Source organism: Serinus canaria, chromosome 25 (assembly GCF_022539315.1).
Source record: "Serinus canaria isolate serCan28SL12 chromosome 25, serCan2020, whole genome shotgun sequence".
Taxonomy (NCBI): Eukaryota; Metazoa; Chordata; class Aves; order Passeriformes; family Fringillidae; genus Serinus; species Serinus canaria.
The window spans coordinates 9460006-9476548 of record NC_066338.1 but is presented as its reverse complement, the minus strand read 5'-3'; the positions used below and the strand labels follow the sequence as shown (position 1 = coordinate 9476548).

General features: G+C 55.8%; 3 protein-coding genes across 3 annotated transcripts in view; 1 reads left to right on the top strand and 2 right to left on the bottom strand.

Moving 5' to 3' along the window:
• Window positions 1-1182, bottom strand: part of CHCHD5 (coiled-coil-helix-coiled-coil-helix domain containing 5) — a 2362-nt gene extending 1180 nt beyond the window's left edge. The window contains exons 1-3 of the mRNA XM_050984790.1: window positions 1080-1182; window positions 431-568; window positions 7-123 (exon numbers count right to left, since the gene is read on the bottom strand). Coding sequence (XP_050840747.1) covers window positions 7-123; window positions 431-568; window positions 1080-1081 — 257 coding nt within the window. The 5' untranslated portion in view covers window positions 1082-1182. The remainder of the gene's footprint in view (window positions 1-6; window positions 124-430; window positions 569-1079) is intronic.
• A 68-nt stretch (window positions 1183-1250) lies between these two features.
• Window positions 1251-15131, top strand: ATP13A1 (ATPase 13A1). The gene is made up of 26 exons (XM_050983903.1): window positions 1251-1548; window positions 1904-1993; window positions 2301-2491; window positions 2956-3028; window positions 3383-3538; window positions 3976-4045; window positions 4589-4695; window positions 5361-5490; window positions 6019-6074; window positions 6303-6429; window positions 6617-6754; window positions 6984-7104; window positions 7947-8104; window positions 8609-8781; window positions 9197-9307; window positions 9640-9765; window positions 10153-10261; window positions 10666-10865; window positions 11014-11110; window positions 11439-11611; window positions 12081-12195; window positions 12449-12645; window positions 13319-13461; window positions 13798-13909; window positions 14279-14422; window positions 14799-15131. The coding sequence occupies exons 1-26, from the start codon at window positions 1267-1269 to the stop codon at window positions 14907-14909; spliced, it is 3510 nt and encodes a 1169-aa protein (XP_050839860.1). The 5' UTR covers window positions 1251-1266; the 3' UTR covers window positions 14910-15131.
• An 874-nt stretch (window positions 15132-16005) lies between these two features.
• Window positions 16006-16543, bottom strand: part of LOC103824958 (patatin-like phospholipase domain-containing protein 6) — a 10450-nt gene continuing 9912 nt past the window's right edge. The window contains exon 27 of the mRNA XM_050984789.1: window positions 16006-16086. Coding sequence (XP_050840746.1) covers window positions 16006-16086 — 81 coding nt within the window. The remainder of the gene's footprint in view (window positions 16087-16543) is intronic.

Below are 16543 nucleotides of genomic sequence, written 5' to 3'. Positions count from 1 at the left end.
CAGAGCAGGAACTGGCTGACGTGGGGGCCGCACTCGGCCGCGCTCCGGGGCCGCTCCCGCAGGCAGCGCTCGAAGGCCCCGAAGGAGTCGGAGCAATCCCGGCGGATCCGGCGCACCAGGGGGCTGCGAGGCAGCGGGAAAAGGTCGGGGGAAATCGGGAAAAGCCGGGAAAACACTGGGGAATGTCGGGGGAAATCGGGAAAACACTGGGGAACGTCGGGGGAAATCGGGAAAACACTGGGGAAAATATTAGAGAAAATCAGGGAAATATCAGGGAAAAAATGGGAAAATATGGGGGAAAACATCGGGATTGGGATCGGTGCCAGGGGACCCATCCCTGGGATCAGAGTCCCCAGGGTGTGTCACTCACGTTTGGGGACACTTGGTGACAATCCCAGCGCCCCCAGTGTCCCCAGGGTGTGTCACTCACTGGTTGGAGGCGCACTCGGTGACGCTCAGGGACAGCTGGTGACAATCCCGGTGCCAGCTCCCGGGGCTCGCGGCCACGCAGCGCCCGTAGCGCTCCAGCTCCGGCCCGCAGAGCTGGGCGGTGACGGCCAGCGCCTCCCTGCGACAGCGTGACAGGGACAGCGTGACAGGGACAGTGTCACCTCCCCGGGACAGTGTGACAGGGACAGTGTCACCTCCCCAGGACAGGGACAGTGTCACCTCCCCGGGCCAGGGACAGTGCGACAGGGACAGGGACAGTGCCATCTCCTGGTGACGGCCAGCGCCCCCCTGCGGCAGCGACAGGGACATTGGCAATACCGGGGACACCGGGACAGCAGCAGGGACAGCGGGGTTGGAACAGGAGGGACACGGAGGGAACACGGAGGGGACACCGAGGGGACACGGAGGGTCGGAACCGGGGACACCGGGGGGCGACAGGGTGGCCGCGAACACCGCGGGAAACGCGGGGCCTTGAAGAGCGGGAGGGACACGAGAGGAACAGAGCGCGACACGAGGGGCACGAAGGGGACACGAGGGACACGAAGGGGACACGAGGGACACGAAGGGGACACGAGAGGAACAGAGCGCGACACGAGGGACACGGCCCGGCCCCGCCGCCCCTCACTCACATGGCGCCTCCTCCGCCGCCGCCGCTTCACTTCCGCCACGCTCTCATTCTGCGCACGCGCCCCGCTCTGACATCCTCCACTGCCTCACTCTGCGCACGCGTCCCGCTCCGAGGCAGGAAACGCGGGTTCGGCGCACGCGCACAGGCGGAAGCGAAAGCGGAAGCGGCGCAGCGAGGGCGGAGGGAAGATGGCGGCGGCCGCGGCGGCCCCCGAGGACGAGCTGGTCTCGTCGGTGACGCTCTACCGGCGGCGGCCGCGGCTGCTCCGCGGCACCGTGCTGCCCTTCGCCGCCGGCCTCTACCCGGCCTGGCTGTGGCTGTGGGGGCCGCGGCTGTGGGCGGCGGGGGAGGCGGCGGGGCCGCCCGAGGCGGCGCTGCTGGCGCTCGGCGCCATCGCGGCGCTGCAGCTGCTCACGGCGCTGGCCGGGCTCTGGTCCGTGCACGCCGAGTGCGCCCTCAGCTGCGTCAGGGTGAGCGCGGGAGAGGGACCGGGACGAGGGGCGGAGGGTGCTTGGGGTCTGGGGGGATTTGGGGGCTGCAGGGGTTCGGGGTTCAAAGGGAATTTGGGGCATGAATGTATGAAATATAAACTTAAAAACATCCGATGAAGTTGAAGTATCTCGCTAGAATTGTTAAATGTTGGGTTATTTATTGTGAGAAATGTGGGGTATTAAATGGGGAAGTGGGGGATATTAAAGGGGTGAAATTTGGGATATTAGGAGTGTAAAATGTGGGATTTTAAAGGGACAAAGATGGGGTTTGGAAGCGCTGGCAAACGGGAATTTTGAGGGGTTGTGAAGGACTCTGCTGCTGTTTCTCCCCCAGGAGCCCTGTCCCCAAAAAGCCACCCTGGCCAAGGTGGTGCCCACCCCCAACAATGGCTCAGTGGAACTGGTGCCAATCCACAGGGAGCAGGTGAGGGAATTCTGCTGGGATTCATCCCTGGAGATCAGGGAGCTCGGGGTCATCCAGCTGTGGGGTGGAAATCCGAGAATTCTGATGGGATTTGTCCTGGGAAATCCAAATCCTGATAATCCACAAGGGAATGGGAAAATCTGGGAATTCCAGGCAAAACCCCCCTGGAAGACATTGGAATTTTGGTATTTTTCTCCAGGAGACCCTTGGAAATCTGGGATTTTTTTGCCCTGTCCAGGCTGGAAATTTTTCCAGGAATGGCAAATTTGGAATTTTTCCCTTTTTTTTTTTTTTTTTTTCTTTGCAGGGTGAGGATGGGCAGGAAGCGTTGAGTTTTGAATTCCAGAAGATCAAATATTCCTATGAAATCCACGGGAAGAAACAATTCCTGCCCGTGGCGTTCCCTGTGGAGCATCCCTTGGGATTCTACCAGAATTCCAGAGGCTTCCAGGAGGAGCAGGAAATCCGGGAGGCCGAGAGGAAATATGGGAATAACAAGTGAGTTTTTCCTGGGGGAAAATCCTGGGAAAAGAGCCCAAATTATTTTGGGAAAAATCTTTAAACATCCTAAAAAAAAAAGTCCCAAAGGTGCTGGGAAAGTATTCTTAAAATAGCTCAAATATCCCAGAATGTTCTGGGAAAATATTCCTGGGGAATCTCCCAAAATATCCTGGGAGTTTATTCCCAAATATCCCAGGTGAATGTGCTAAAACATGGCGAAATATTCCAGGAAAATGTTCCAAGAAAACGTCTTTAAATGTTCCAAAATAGGCTGGAAAATATCCCAAAAATCTGGGATTTCCCCCCTAGATTTGGGATTTTGGACTGAGGGGTTTTCTGGGAATGAATCCCAAAAATCCAACTTTTTGTTTAAAATCGTCAGGATCAGAGAGGTTTTGGACTGTTTTGGGTGGAAAAACTGGGATTTTCCAAGGGTTTTCCAAGGGTTTTCCTCCTTCCAGGGCAGAAATGGTGGTGCCAGAATTCCTGGAGCTTTTCAAGGAAAGAGCCACGGCTCCATTCTTCGTTTTCCAGGTAAAAATCAGGAATAAAACCTGGGGAAAAATCCCCAAATCTGCTAAAAATGGGAACAAACTCGGGGAAAATTCCCGTTCCCGTGAAAACCAGGGGAATGAATTCTGGGGTGGATTGCACCAGTTTTGGTCCCTTTTTCCCTGGAATTCTGGGCTGGGATTGCAGGGATTCTGGGCTGGGTTGGGATGACTGCCATCCCTTTCTCCCAGGAATTCTGGGCTGGCCAGGCACAGTCCCAGTCCCACAAGGATTTGAGGGATTTTCCCTTTTCTCCTGGAGTTCTCCCCTTTCCGCGTTCCCCCTCGGGCTCCCCCTGGCCCCATCCCGGCATTCCCGGCATTCCCGGCGTTCCAGGTGTTCTGCGTGGGGCTGTGGTGCCTGGACGAGTTCTGGTACTACAGCGTCTTCACCCTCTCCATGCTCGTGGCCTTCGAGGCCTCGCTGGTGCAGCAGCAGCTCCGCAACCTCTCCGAGATCCGCAGGATGGGCAACAAGCCCTACATGATCCAGGTGAATCCCGGAATTCCCGGCCCGCCCGCTCTGGGCCTTTTCTGGTGCCTTTGCTGCAGAGTCCGGCCCCAGAACGGGGATTTTGGGAGGTTTAGCCCCTTTATTTCCCTTTCTCCTGTGGTTTTTGCATGGTTTCCATCCCAGGAAATGGGATTTTTGTGGACTTGTGGGGTTTTTGGGATTTTTAGGGCCGTGTGGCCCAGTTATTTTCCTGTTTCCCGTGGATTTTCCACAGGTTTTTGTCCCGAAATTCAGATTTTTGAGTTTTTTGGTGACTTTTGCTGTTGTTTTCCTGCTGATATTAGTCCGAAAATGGGAATTTTTGGGGGACCTTAGGATATTTTGGGGATTTTTTTTTCCCCATTCTGTGCCTTTTTTTTTCCTGTGGATTTCCCATCGATTCCATCCCAAAACATGGGGGTTTTTGGGAATTCCAGGTCTACAGGAACCGGAAGTGGCGCCCGATTTCCAGCGACGAGATCATCGCAGGGGACATCGTCTCCATCGGTAAAAACGGGAATTCCCGGTGGGAATTGTCATGGGGAACGTCTTTAAAGCATCCTGGAAAATGGGATTTTGTATGGGAAACGCCCTTAAAGTGGGGACTTTCATGGAAAAGCCCTTTGAAATTGGAATTTCTTCCCTCAGTTTTGTTGGAATGAAATTGAATTTTGGGGATCTCAATTCTCATTTTCAGGGAAATCCCCTTGGAATTTTCCTGGGATTTGCAGGAATTCTGGGTTGGACTGGGATAACTTTGAGGTTTTAGATGTGGGATTTTCCCCTTTTTTCCTGGAATTCCCTGCTTTTCTACCATCCTGCCATCAGATGTTTTAGCTCCCCAAATTCCTAAAATTTCAGGAATTCCAGGGGCTTTTTTTCCCCCAAATTTTCCCTTCTCCAAACCCTTTTCCTACAGATCTGGGGCTGGAAAAATTGGGTGGGGAAACGGGGAAATCATGGGTTTTGGAGTGGGGAAAATGGAAAAACTGATGAGTTTGTCTTGGGAATTTTGGGGATTCCTGGAATTTAGTGGATTTCTGCCCTCAGGCCGCTCCCCCCAGGAGAATCTGGTGCCCTGTGACCTCCTGCTGCTGCGGGGCCGCTGCGTGGTGGACGAGGCCATGCTGACCGGGGAGTCCGTGCCGCAGATGAAGGTTGGGAAAACAAACCGGGGGAAAAGTGGGAACTGGGGCCTGTTCCTGGCTGGAATTCCCGGGATCCCTGTCCCGTTCCTGGCTGGAATTCCCTGGATCCCTGTCCCGTTTCTGGAATCCAGGGGATCCCGGCCAGGGGTCCCTGTCCTCCCCATTCCCGGTGTCCCTGCCCGTTCCCACCTGCAGTTCCCGTGTCCCTGTCCCCATTCCCTGTGTCCCTGTCCCCATTCCCGGTGTCCCTGCCCGTTCCCACCCGCATTCCCGTGTCCCTGTCCCCATTCCCGCTGTCCCTGTCCCCATTCCCACCTGCAGTTCCCGGTGTCCCTGCCCGTTCCCACCTGCAGTTCCCGTGTCCCTGTCCCCATTCCCTGTGTCCGTGTCCCCATTCCCGGTGTCCCTGTCCGTTCCCACCCGCAGTCCCGCTGTCCCTGTCCCCATTCCTGGTGTCCCTGCCCGTTCCCACCCGCAGTTCCCGGTGTCCCTGTCCCCATTCCCGCTGTCCCTGTCCCCATTCCCGGTGTCCCTGCCCGTTCCCACCTGCAGTTCCCGTGTCCCTGTCCCCATTCCCACCCGCAGTTCCCGTGTCCCTGTCCCCATTCCCACCCGCAGTTCCCGTGTCCCTGTCCCCATTCCCACCCGCAGTTCCTGTGTCCCTGTCCCCGCAGGAGCCGGTGGAGGGGCTGAGCCCCGAGCGCGTGCTGGACGTGGGCGCGGACGGGCGGCTGCACGTTCTGTTCGGGGGCACGCGCGTCATCCAGCACCTGCCGCCGCAGCGCGCCTCGGCCGGCCTGCGACGTGAGCCTGCACTGCCCGCCCCCCTTCCCGACCCCATTCCCGCCCTGGAATTCCCACGGGGACCCTCCTCCAAAGGGAGCAGTTCCCACATTCCTGCCCAAAAGTCCTGGGAATTCCCACCCCCCCAATTCCCACGCTGGAATTCCCACAGGGACTGTCCTCCAAAGGGAAGAATTCCCACATTCCTGCCCGAAATTCCTGGGCATTCCCACCCTGAAATTTCCACCCCGCAATTCCCACAGGGACCATCCTCCTCAGGGAAGAATTCCCACATTCCTGCCCAAAATTCCTGGGCATTCCCACCCCGAAATTCCCACTCCCCAATTCCATGGAAGTGTCCCACCGTGACCATCCTCCTCAGGGAGGAATTCCCACATTTCTGCCCAAAATTCCTGGGGATTCCCACCCTGCAATTCCCAGGAATTCCTTGGGGGTTTCCTCAGGAATTTGTGGGAATTTCCGGAGTGGATGTCCAGGGGGATTCCTTGGGATTTCCTGGGAATTCCCTGGGATTTGTTCCCTCCCCAGCCGTGGATAACGGGTGCCTGGCCTACGCCCTCCGCACTGGCTTCAACACCTCCCAGGTGAGCCGGGAATTCCTGGGAATTCCAGGGAATGGGTCTCGGGAGAAGGGAAGAATTAAGGATTGGGAAAAAGGAGAAGGTCGGGAATGGGAAGAATTCCCAAGCTCCAGAGGAATTCCAGGCTTTTCCCAGAGTCGGAGTTCCCATTCCATGCTCTTTTGGAATGGGAATCCCACAGAATTTTGAAGGAAATTTCCATGGGATTCCTGACCAAAGCTGGTTTTGCAGGGAAAGCTGCTCCGGACGATCCTGTTTGGGGTGAAGAGGGTCACGGCCAATAACCTGGAGACCTTCATCTTCATCCTCTTCCTCCTCGTCTTTGCCATCGCCGCCGCCGCTTACGTCTGGATCCAGGGTGGGAATCCCAGAATTCCGGGAATTCTGGGAATCCCGGGGTGTGGGGGAGGGACTCCCGAGTGGTGTTCCCTGATCCTGACTCCATTTTTATTCCGTTTTTTCCCCTAATCCCGTTTTCATCCCGTTTTTTCCCCGTTGTGATCCCGTTTTTCCCACTGTGATCCCATTTTCCCGTGGATCCCAAGGCACCAAGGACCCCCGGCGGAACCAGTACCGGCTGTTCCTGGAGTGTGCCCTGATCCTGACGTCCGTGGTGCCCCCCGAGCTGCCCATCGAGCTCTCCCTGGCCGTCAACACCTCCCTGATCGCCCTGGCCAAGCTCTGTGAGCCTTCCCGGGAGCTTTGGGAATGCTGGGAATGCTGGGAACGGCCCTGGGAGCTGGGAAGGGAGCGGGGATGGAGTGGGCTTAGCAGAAGGGGTGGAGGGAGTGGGGATTTTGGGGGATTTTCTTTAAAAACTCTCCCCCAGAATCCCCCATCTCCCCCCCAGAATCCCCGATCTCCCCCAGAATCCCCGGTTCCCCCTCGGCATTCCCGGTTTTCCCTCTCCAGACGTGTACTGCACGGAGCCGTTCCGGATCCCCTTCGCAGGGAAGGTCCAGGTTTGCTGCTTTGACAAAACCGGGACCTTGACCAGCGACCACCTGGTGGTGCGAGGGGTGGCCGGGCTCAGGTGGGTCCCGATCCCGGAATTCCCCCTGGGAATTCTGTGGGAGTCCTGGCAGGGCAAGGGAGGGGTGGGGAAGAGGATGGAAATACAAAATCCCAGAAAAAAAATCCCACAAGGTCTTCACCAGATCCGAGTGAGAAATAAGAAAAGGAATTCCAGCAAAATCAGCCTAAAAGATCTTCCCAAAAAATGCCCCAGGAAATTCTCACAAAAACCTCCCAAAAAATCCCACAAAACTCTCCAAAAAATCCACAAAGTCCTCCCAAAAATCCCAGCAAAATATCCCCCAGAAACCCCCACAAACTTCCCACAAAAGCCTCACAAGAAATCTCTCAACATTCCCATAAAAAATCCCACAGAATCCAACAAATCCTGGGATTTTTTGTAAAGATTTTTTGGGATTTCACAAGGATTTTTGGTGGCGTTTTTTGTTGGAACTTCTTGAGGGTTGTGCCGGGGGTTAGTGTGATTTTTGGGTCACCTTTTTTGGGGCTATTTCATGAGGATTTTGTGCAAAGATTTTGTGGGATTTTTTGAGATTTTTTTTTTTTTTTTTTGTGGGGATTTTGTGGGATTTTCTGTGGGATTTTGTCCTGGATCTTGTGGAATTCTTTGTGTATTTTTAGGGGGAGTGAGTTTTTTTTTTGCTTTTTGTGGGGTTTTTTGTGATGATTTTTTGCGGGATCTTTATGGGATTTCACAGCGTGTTTTGTGCAGGTTTTTTTACGGGATTTTGAGCCTTTCACCCAATTTTTCCCTTTCTTTTCCTTCTGCCTCAATTCCCTGCCAATCCCCTTGACAAAAACCCCTGGGGGCTGATCCCAAAATCCCAAATTTTCTCTCAGGGAAGGCAAGGAGGTGCTGCCAGTGTCAGAAATCCCCCTGGAAACTCACCGGGCCATCGCCTGCTGCCACTCACTGGTGCAGCTGGAGGACGGGAGCATCGTGGGGGACCCTCTGGAGAAAGCCATGCTGACAGCCGTGGACTGGACCCTGACCAGAGGTAAATCCCAGATCCGCAGTTCTCCCGGGAGTTCTGAGGCGTTTCGGGTGGGAAAAGCTCAAAAAAGCTCAGAAAAAAAAACGGTGGAGGGTTGCTGCAAAAAATTCCCCCCAAAGAATCTCAGAGAATCTTAAAAATTCCACAAAATCCCCGCAAAAAACTCCACGGAATCCCTCAGAAAATCCCTCAAAATTCCCACGCGAGTCTGTCCAAATCCCCACAAAATCTTCTCAAAATCCTCACGAAGATCCCACAAAACCCTTCCACAGAGATCTCTCAAAATCCCCACAAAAATAAATCCCACAAAATCCTCACCAAAATCCCCCTGGAATCCACCTAAATTACCCAGAATTCCGTCAAATTCCCACCGAATCCCTCGGAATTCCACCCTGATCCCCCTCAAACCACCCCAAATTCCCTCTTTTCCCCCCCACCCCATTCCCAATTCCCCCTTTTCCCTCCCAGCACCCCCTTTCAGGATTTCCTGATTTCCTTTGTTTCCAGATGAGAAAGTTTTCCCGAGGAGTCTAAAAACTCCGGGAATGAGAATTCACCAGCGCTTTCATTTCTCCAGTGCCCTGAAGAGGATGGCAGTGCTGGCTTCCCTGGAAAACGCCTCCGGAGAAATCCGATACCTGGCGGCCGTCAAGGGCGCTCCCGAGACCCTGCACGCCATGGTGAGGCCACAACGGGGGGAAAACGGGAAAAACGGGAAAAAAACGGGAATGCCGGGAGCCCCAACCGGCCGCCCTGTGCAGGAAGGAAGGGGAAATTCCAGGGAAAACCTGGGATTTGGGAATGCCGGGAGCTCCAAATGGCTGTGCCCAGGCCCTGTGGTGAGGGGAGAGTTCCAGGATGAAACAGGGAGTCTGGGAATGTTGGGAGGTCAGGGAGATGGAAGCAGGGGGGGGCTGGAAATTCCAGTGGAGTTACCCTGAATTATCCCGAATTCCCTCAAATTCCACACGGATTCTCCCAAATCCCTCCCTTTCCCCTCAAATCTCCTCGTTTTTCCCAGTTTTCTGCCAAAACCCTCTGGAATTCCCTTGGATTCCTCACTCATGGAATATCTCCCGGGTTTCTTTTCCTCAGCTGTCCCAGTGTCCCAGCAACTACCACGAGATCCATCGGGAATTCTCCCACGAGGGCGCGCGGGTCCTGGCCCTGGGCTACAAAGAGCTGGGAGCCTTGAGCCACCAGCAGGTGAAAAAATGGGAAAAACCCTGGAATTCCAGGCCTGGAAATGCTGGGAGAGAGGTTGGGAAAAGGAGAGGTGTTTTTTGGGGTGGAATTTGGGGCTTTCGGGGACTTTTTCCAGGGAAATTCCCATTCCTGAGCCCTTTCAGAGCATCCCAAAGGAATTTTTTCCAAGGAAAACCCTTTTTCTTTGGGGAATTTGGGATCACTCCAAGCTTTTAGAAGCACCAAGCTCATTCCAGGGGATGCTCCAAATGCCGGGAATCGCTGGTGGGAGGAGGGATTTGGCTTTTGAAGGGATTTGGGAATGCTGAATCCAGGATTTTGCCATGCAAAAGGTGCGGGAGATGAAGAGGGAATCCCTGGAATGTGACCTGAGATTTGTGGGATTCATCCTGGTCTCCTCCCCACTCAAAGCCGACTCCAAGGCCGTGATCCGGGAGATCCAGAGCGCTTCCCACCACGTGAGGAATGACGGGAATTCCCGGATTTTGGATGGGGGAACTGCCAGAGGGGTGGGAGGGAAAAATTGGGAATTTCCAGGGTGAAAAGTGGGAAAATTCCAAGTGGAAAACAAGGAAGGAGAATTGCAGACTGGAAACTGGGAAATTCAGTCTGAGAACCGGGAAAATTCCAAGTGGAAAATGGGGAAAATCCAAGGCTGAGAACTGGGAAAATTCCAGTTTGAAAATGGGAAAATTCCAAGAGGGGAATGGGGAAAGTCCCAAGTGGAAAACAGGAGAACCCCGGGATTTGGGAACGATGCAGGGTGTGCCCCTCTGGAGTGGGCTCCCAGCCCTAAATCCAGGCTGGAATTTCCCCGGGAATTGCCGGAACTCCGGGAATTGCAGGTGGTGATGATCACGGGGGACAGCCCGCTGACCGCCTGCCACGTGGCGCGGGAGCTGCACTTCCTGCAGAAGGAGAGGATCCTGATCCTGCAGCCCCCGGAGCGCCCCGGTACCGGGAATGGCGGGAACGCAGGGGGGCCCTGGGGGGCTGGGATGGGAATGGGAGTGGGAATGGGAGTGGGATCAGGAGTAGGAATGGGATCGGGAATGGGAGTGGGAATTCCAGGGGGTTCTGGGATTTCTGGATTTGAGGGGTCTGGGGAGCTGGGATGGGAGTGGGATCGGGAATGGGATCTGGAAAGGGATTGGGAATGCCAGGGGGTTCTGGGATTCTGGGATTTGAGGGGTCTGGGGAGCTGGGATGGGAGTGGGATCGGGAATGGGATCTGGAAAGGGATTGGGAATGCCAGGGGGTTCTGGGATTCCGGGATTTGAGGGGTCTGGGAGTGGAGGTTGGGGTTAGGGTTGGAATCCCCCCCGGAATCCCCGCTGGATCCATTCCCATTTCCCCAGGGCTGCCCTGGCAGTGGCGCTCCCGGGACGGGTCCGTGGCTCTCCCGGCGTTCCCGGATTCCCTGCGGGATCTGACGGGGCCCTTCGAGCTGTGCCTGACCGGGGAGGGGCTGGAGCAGCTGCGGCTGCGGGACCGGGAGCGGCTGCTGCGCCTCATCCCCCACGTGCGCGTCTTCGCCAGGGTGGCGCCCAAGCAGAAGGTGAGGGGGGCTTGGGAATGGGAATTCCTGGGAGCTGGGATCTTGGGGAACGTGGGGATGGCCCTAGGGTGATCCCAAAGAGTTTGGAGCTTGTTCCAGCTGGGAGTTCTGGGATTTTGGGAGCTTTTCCCGGTGTTTTTCCGGGCAGGAATTCGTGATCACGGCACTGAAGAGCCTGGGCTACTGCACCCTGATGTGTGGGGACGGCACCAACGACGTGGGAGCGCTCAAACACGCCGACGTGGGTGAGCACATTCCCAGAATTCCCCGGATTTGCCCCAAATCCCAGCCCCAACCATGCCGCTCCCAGCATTTCCCAGTTCTCGGAGCCAGGAAAGGGAAAAAAGAGGGAATTCCAGGTTTTCCTGGGGGTTTTTCCCTTGTTTTTCTCTCTGCCTTTCCCATTTTTCCCCTGTTCTTTTCTGTGGGTTTTTCCTGTTTTATCCCAAATTTTTTCCTTTGATTTCCCCCCAAATTTTCCCTGATTTTCCCCCCAAATTTTCCCTCTTTCCCCCTCGATTTCTCTCTGTTTCCCCCCAATTTCCCCCGATTTCTCCCCGTGTCCCCTCCCAGGCGTGGCCCTGCTGGCCAACGCTCCGGAGCGCGTTCCCGAGCGGAAGCGGCGGCCCCGGGACAGCGTCGGGGACAGCAGGGCCGGAATTCCCGCTGGGAATGTCAAACCCTCGTCCCGAGGAGCCAAGCAGCGGCTCCTGGCCCAGCGGGAGGAGCAGATGGCCGTGCACAGGGTAGGGATTCCCATTAATCCTGGGAGTTGGGGTTTAGCTGAGAATTTTTAGCCCTGGGAGCAGAGGGATTTAGGGAATGGGAATGCTGGAATGGTTTGGGTGAGGATGGATCCCAATCCTGTCCTAATCTGTGGGCATGGAGCTTCCCAAAATTCCAGGGGGGTCCCATGGGAAAAGGGAGGGAATTCTAATGGGAAAAGGGATAACGTGGAATAAATCCAGGAATTCTGGAGGTGGGAAGGGACATAAAACCAGGGAATAAATCCTGGAGTTCTGGGGGCTGGAAGGGACCTGAGATCTGGGGTAAACAGGGAATAAATCCTGGAATTCTGGAGTTGGGAAGGCACCTCCAGCCCCATCACCCCAGATCCCAAACTCGCTCTTTTCCCTCTGGATTTACGTGGATTTGGAGGCGTTTTCCGGCCCTCCCGGGTGATTTTGGGTTTTTTGGGAATTGCCAATCTTGCAGGAACGGCTGAGCCAGGTGCTGAGGGACCTGGAAGAGGAGAGGGCCCCCGTGGTGAAGCTGGGGGACGCCAGCATCGCCGCCCCCTTCACCTCCAAACTCTCCTCCATCCAGTGCAGTGAGTGCCCAGCCCGGGAATGGCGGGAAAACCCTGGGAATGGGGGGAAACTCCAAACCTGAACAGTCCTGAGCTCGGAATTCCCAAGACATGGAGCTCTTGCACTTGGGATTTGAGGCTGAGGACTGTCCTTGGTTTTATCCTGAGCAGTCCCGGGCCCATCCCATCCCCACATCCCCAATTCCTGCCCTTTTTCCCCCCCGGCCTTTCCCTGGTCCCTGATTCCCGGAATTCCCGTTTTTCCATGCCCCAGTCTGCCACGTGATCAAGCAGGGCCGCTGCACGCTGGTGACCACGCTGCAGATGTTCAAGATCCTGGCCCTGAACGCGCTGGTGCTGGCCTACAGCCAGAGCGTGCTCTTCCTGCAGGGCGTCAAGTTCAGCGACCTGCAGGCCACGCTGCAGGGGCTGCTCCTGGCCGGCTGCTTCCTCTTCATCTCCCGCTCCAAGGTGGGAATTCCGCGGGACACGGGCGCAAAGTCCCCTCAGGATCCCCCTCCGGGGTGTCTGACAGGGAGGGGGGCACTGGGGTGAGCCCGGAGCTTCCTCTTCATCTCCAGGTCTGAGCTCGGAATTCCGTGGGATTTATCCCAAATCAGGGGAAAATGGCTTTCCCTCCTCCCAAAAAAAATAGCATTTATGATAGAAAAAGGTGGTTTCTGAAGGTGGGAATAAGGTTTGGAATGGCTTCCAAAGCTCCGTGTCCAAATCCAAGGTGGGAGACAAGAATTCCAGGAGATTGGCAAAATTATGGGAAAAGGGGCTTTATTTCCTCCAAGATCCCATTTATTATAAGAAATTCCCAGTCTCTGCAGGTGGAGGGGTGAGAATCTTGGATTTGGGATCCTCCCAAGGCCGTTTCTCCCCTCAGGATCTCAATTTTTGGGATGAGCAGTGGGAAAGAGCTAAAAACAGCCCAAATTGAGGCTTTTCCATGGAAATCTGGAATTTTGAGATGGCTCAGCTGGAAATAAAACCCCTAAATCCCAATTTCCCTGGGAATAAAACACCCATAAAACCCCCCCAGACTTAAAATTCCCACACAGTTCCCTGGAAAACTTTAGGATTCGGCCTCCAACCCGCGCCATCCCACATTCCTGGTTTTTGTTCCCGTTTTTTCTAGCCCCTCAAGACTCTTTCCAAGGAGAGGCCTCTTCCCAACATTTTCAACCTCTACACGGTGCTGACGGTGCTGCTGCAGTTCCTGGTGCATTTCCTGAGCCTCGTGTTCCTCTACCGGGAAGCTCAGGCCCGCAGCGAGCCCAGGTGAGGCCCCGATCCTGAAAAATTCCCAAAGAATTCCGGGATGGAGGCTTTAACCACAAAAAAATCCAGGTTTTCCCCTCCGATTCCTGCTACCCCAGCATTCCCTGATCCCATAAAAACCACTCCAGTGAGCACTTCCTGCCATTTCCTGTGGGAATTCCGTCCCTAGGAATTCCTATGGATAAAAAACCACAAAAAACCAAAAATTCCCATTTTTCCACTCCCAGCCCATTTTAGACCCAATGCTACCCCTCTAACAGCCGGGATTTTTTGGGGAATGGATCCCGGGTGGGTCCCAGGGCTGATCCCGGGGCTGATCCCGGTTTCCCGTGGCAGGGAGGAGGAGTTTGTGGATCTGAGCCGGGAGTTTGAGCCGTCGCTGGTGAACAGCACCGTGTACCTGCTGGCCATGGCCATGCAGACGGCCACCTTCGCCATCAACTACAAGGTGGGAATCCTGGAATGGGCCCTTCCCACTTCCCTGCCTTCCACAGGCTGGGAATCCTGGAATGGGCCCTTCCCACTTCCCTGCCTTCCACAGGGTGGGAAACCCGGAATGTTCCCCTTCCCACACTCTCCCCTGCTTTTCCCCATTTTTCTCCACATTTTCCCCAATTTCCGTTCCCCAGTGCTGTCAAACCCCGTTTTACAGCCTCAAAGCCTCTCGGAATCAGCTCCCAGTACAAACCAGTGTACCCCAGTATACCCCAGTGCCCTCCCAGTACAAACCAGTGTACCCCAGTGCCCTCCCAGTACAAACCAGTGTACCCCAGTGTACCCCAGTGCCCTCCCAGTCCAGCGCCGTGCCTGTTCCCAGGGCCAGCCCTTCATGGAGAGCCTGGTGCAGAACCGGGCGCTGCTCTGGGCGCTGCTGCTCTCGGCCTCGGCCGTGCTGGGGCTGCTCAGCGGCGCCTGCCCCGAGCTCAACCTCGGCTTCGGCCTCGTCGAGATCCCCGCCGAGGTGAGAGCACGGCCCGGGCAATTCCCAAATTCCCGGGGAAAACGGCTCCGGGGGGGGGAGCGGGTCCTACAGGGAGGGGGCTCTGAGATTCCTGCCCTGGTGAGACCCCAGTTCTGGGGGAAAATTCCCAAATTCCAGGGGGAAATCCCAGCATTCCGGGGGATATGAGAATTGCCCCTCCGTGTGGGTTGGGATGGGATTTGGAGCCCATTCCCACCGGGAACATTCTGGAATTCCCAGTGGTTTGGGGTGGGATCCATGCCCCGTTCCCCTGGAAAATTCTGGAATTCCCAGGGATTGGGGGATGGGGGTGGGATGGGGATGGGATGTGGGGTCGGTTCCCGCCCGGAACATTCCGGAATTCCCTCGTTCCCAGTTCCGGCTGCTGATCCTGGCGGTGCTGGCGGCCGATTTCCTGCTGGCCTTTTCCGTGGATCGGCTCCTGCAGCTCCTGCTGGGCAGCTCCCGCCTCCGAGTGCCTTCCTGAGCCCCCGGCATTCCCAGAGACCCCGAGAACCCCAAAATCATGGAATTCCCCACCCCTCGGAGAAGGCGGAGCCCAGATTTTTAACGTTTCCCAGGATGTCTTGGCAGCTTTCAAGAGTTCCCAGAATTCCCCAGAGTTTCTTGGAATTTCCCAGGATTTTCCGAAATTTCCCGAGACTTATTTTGGAATTTGGCAATGGAAAAATAAATCCTGATCAAGGCTTTTCTTTTTTTTTTTTTTGGAAAGAGTTTGGAATTGTCTTTGCTTTGAAAAAAAAAAAGGGAATGGTGGGAAGTAAAAATATTGTGGATTTAGGGGCTGTGGATCCAAAATTCCCAAGTACCGGGAATGAAATACGAAAATTGGGAATTTACCATAAAAATCTAGGAATTAAATCCAAAAACAGGATTAAAAATAAATAAATAAATAAATAAACTGCTCAGGGAGGCTGCGATTGGGTGAGAGCCTTGAGTGACAGGCAGCAGGGCCACTAGGAAGTGAGGAGGTGTCCCACACCTTTTCCCAGTCCTGTTCCATTCCCATTTTTCCCATTCCCAGTCCCATTTTTCCCATTCCCATTTTTCCCATTCCCAGTTCCCAGCCCTGTTCCCAATCCCACTCCCAGTCCCAATCCCATTCCCATTTTTCCCAGTCCCGTTCCCATTCCCATCCCCCCGTCACCACCAGCAGCTTTTATTCTGAAATTCCCCAACCGGCATAATGAGACTCCATCAACCAATCAATAATTAACCGATAATTAATCAATAATTAACCGATAATTAACCAATTCCCATCCAGCCGGCCTGGATTTCTGTAAGAACCGTTAAAAAAAAAACCCAAAAAAAGGAAAATTTACAGCAGCGCCCCCCCGTGGCCGGCCGGGGGGGTGGGACAGTGCAACAGTGCAGGGGGGGGACACTGGGGACACCGAGGGGACATCGGGGGTCCCGGGACCCCCCTTGTCACCCCAGGGCCTCTCAGATGGCAGGGGGGGGGACATTGGGGGTCCTGGGCCCTGAGGGAAAGTGCCAGAATGGGGGGGGGGGCGCAGGGCAGGGACCCCCTTGGGGGGGGGGGCGGTGCCACCGCGGGTCCCTCAGAAGCCTTCGGGGTCCGCGGGGGGGGGCGGGGGGGTCCCGGCCGTGCTCGGGCGGTGCCGAAGGGACTTCTCCTCCTCCTGCGGGGACATTGGGGACACTGTGAGGACACTGGGGACACACAGGGGACAGGGGGGACACGGCGGAGACACTGGGGACATACAGGGGACAGGGGGGACACGGCGGAGACACTGGGGACACACAGGGGACAGGAGGGACACACAGGGGACAGGGGGGACACGGGGGAGACACAGTGGGGACACGCTTGGGACATGGGGACATTTTTTAGACACTGGGGTGGGGATAGGACACAGCACCTGCAGGGTCCAGGTTGTCCCCAAGGCCACCGGACCCCCTTGGGACCCCAAAACCACCAAACCCCGTTCCTGGGATGCCCATGGTGCCACCCCCACACCTGGACCCAGGACCCCCTTGGCACCCCCAACCCCATTCTGGAGTTCCTCCCCTGCCCATTTTGGGGTCCCCCCTGTTCTTTGGGGTGCCCCCCCGGGTTTTGGGGTCCCCCCAGGTTTTGGG

Bases quoted from the DNA above. Each gene is read 5' to 3' on its own strand.
- ATP13A1 (XM_050983903.1), top strand. From the start codon at position 1,267: ATGGCGGCGGCCGCGGCGGCCCCCGAGGACGAGCTGGTCTCGTCGGTG. The intron at 10,866-11,013 runs GTGAGGGGGGCT...TTTTCCGGGCAG, and splicing joins GGGTGGCGCCCAAGCAGAAG to GAATTCGTGATCACGGCACT. The intron at 12,196-12,448 runs GTGAGTGCCCAG...TCCATGCCCCAG, and splicing joins ACTCTCCTCCATCCAGTGCA to TCTGCCACGTGATCAAGCAG.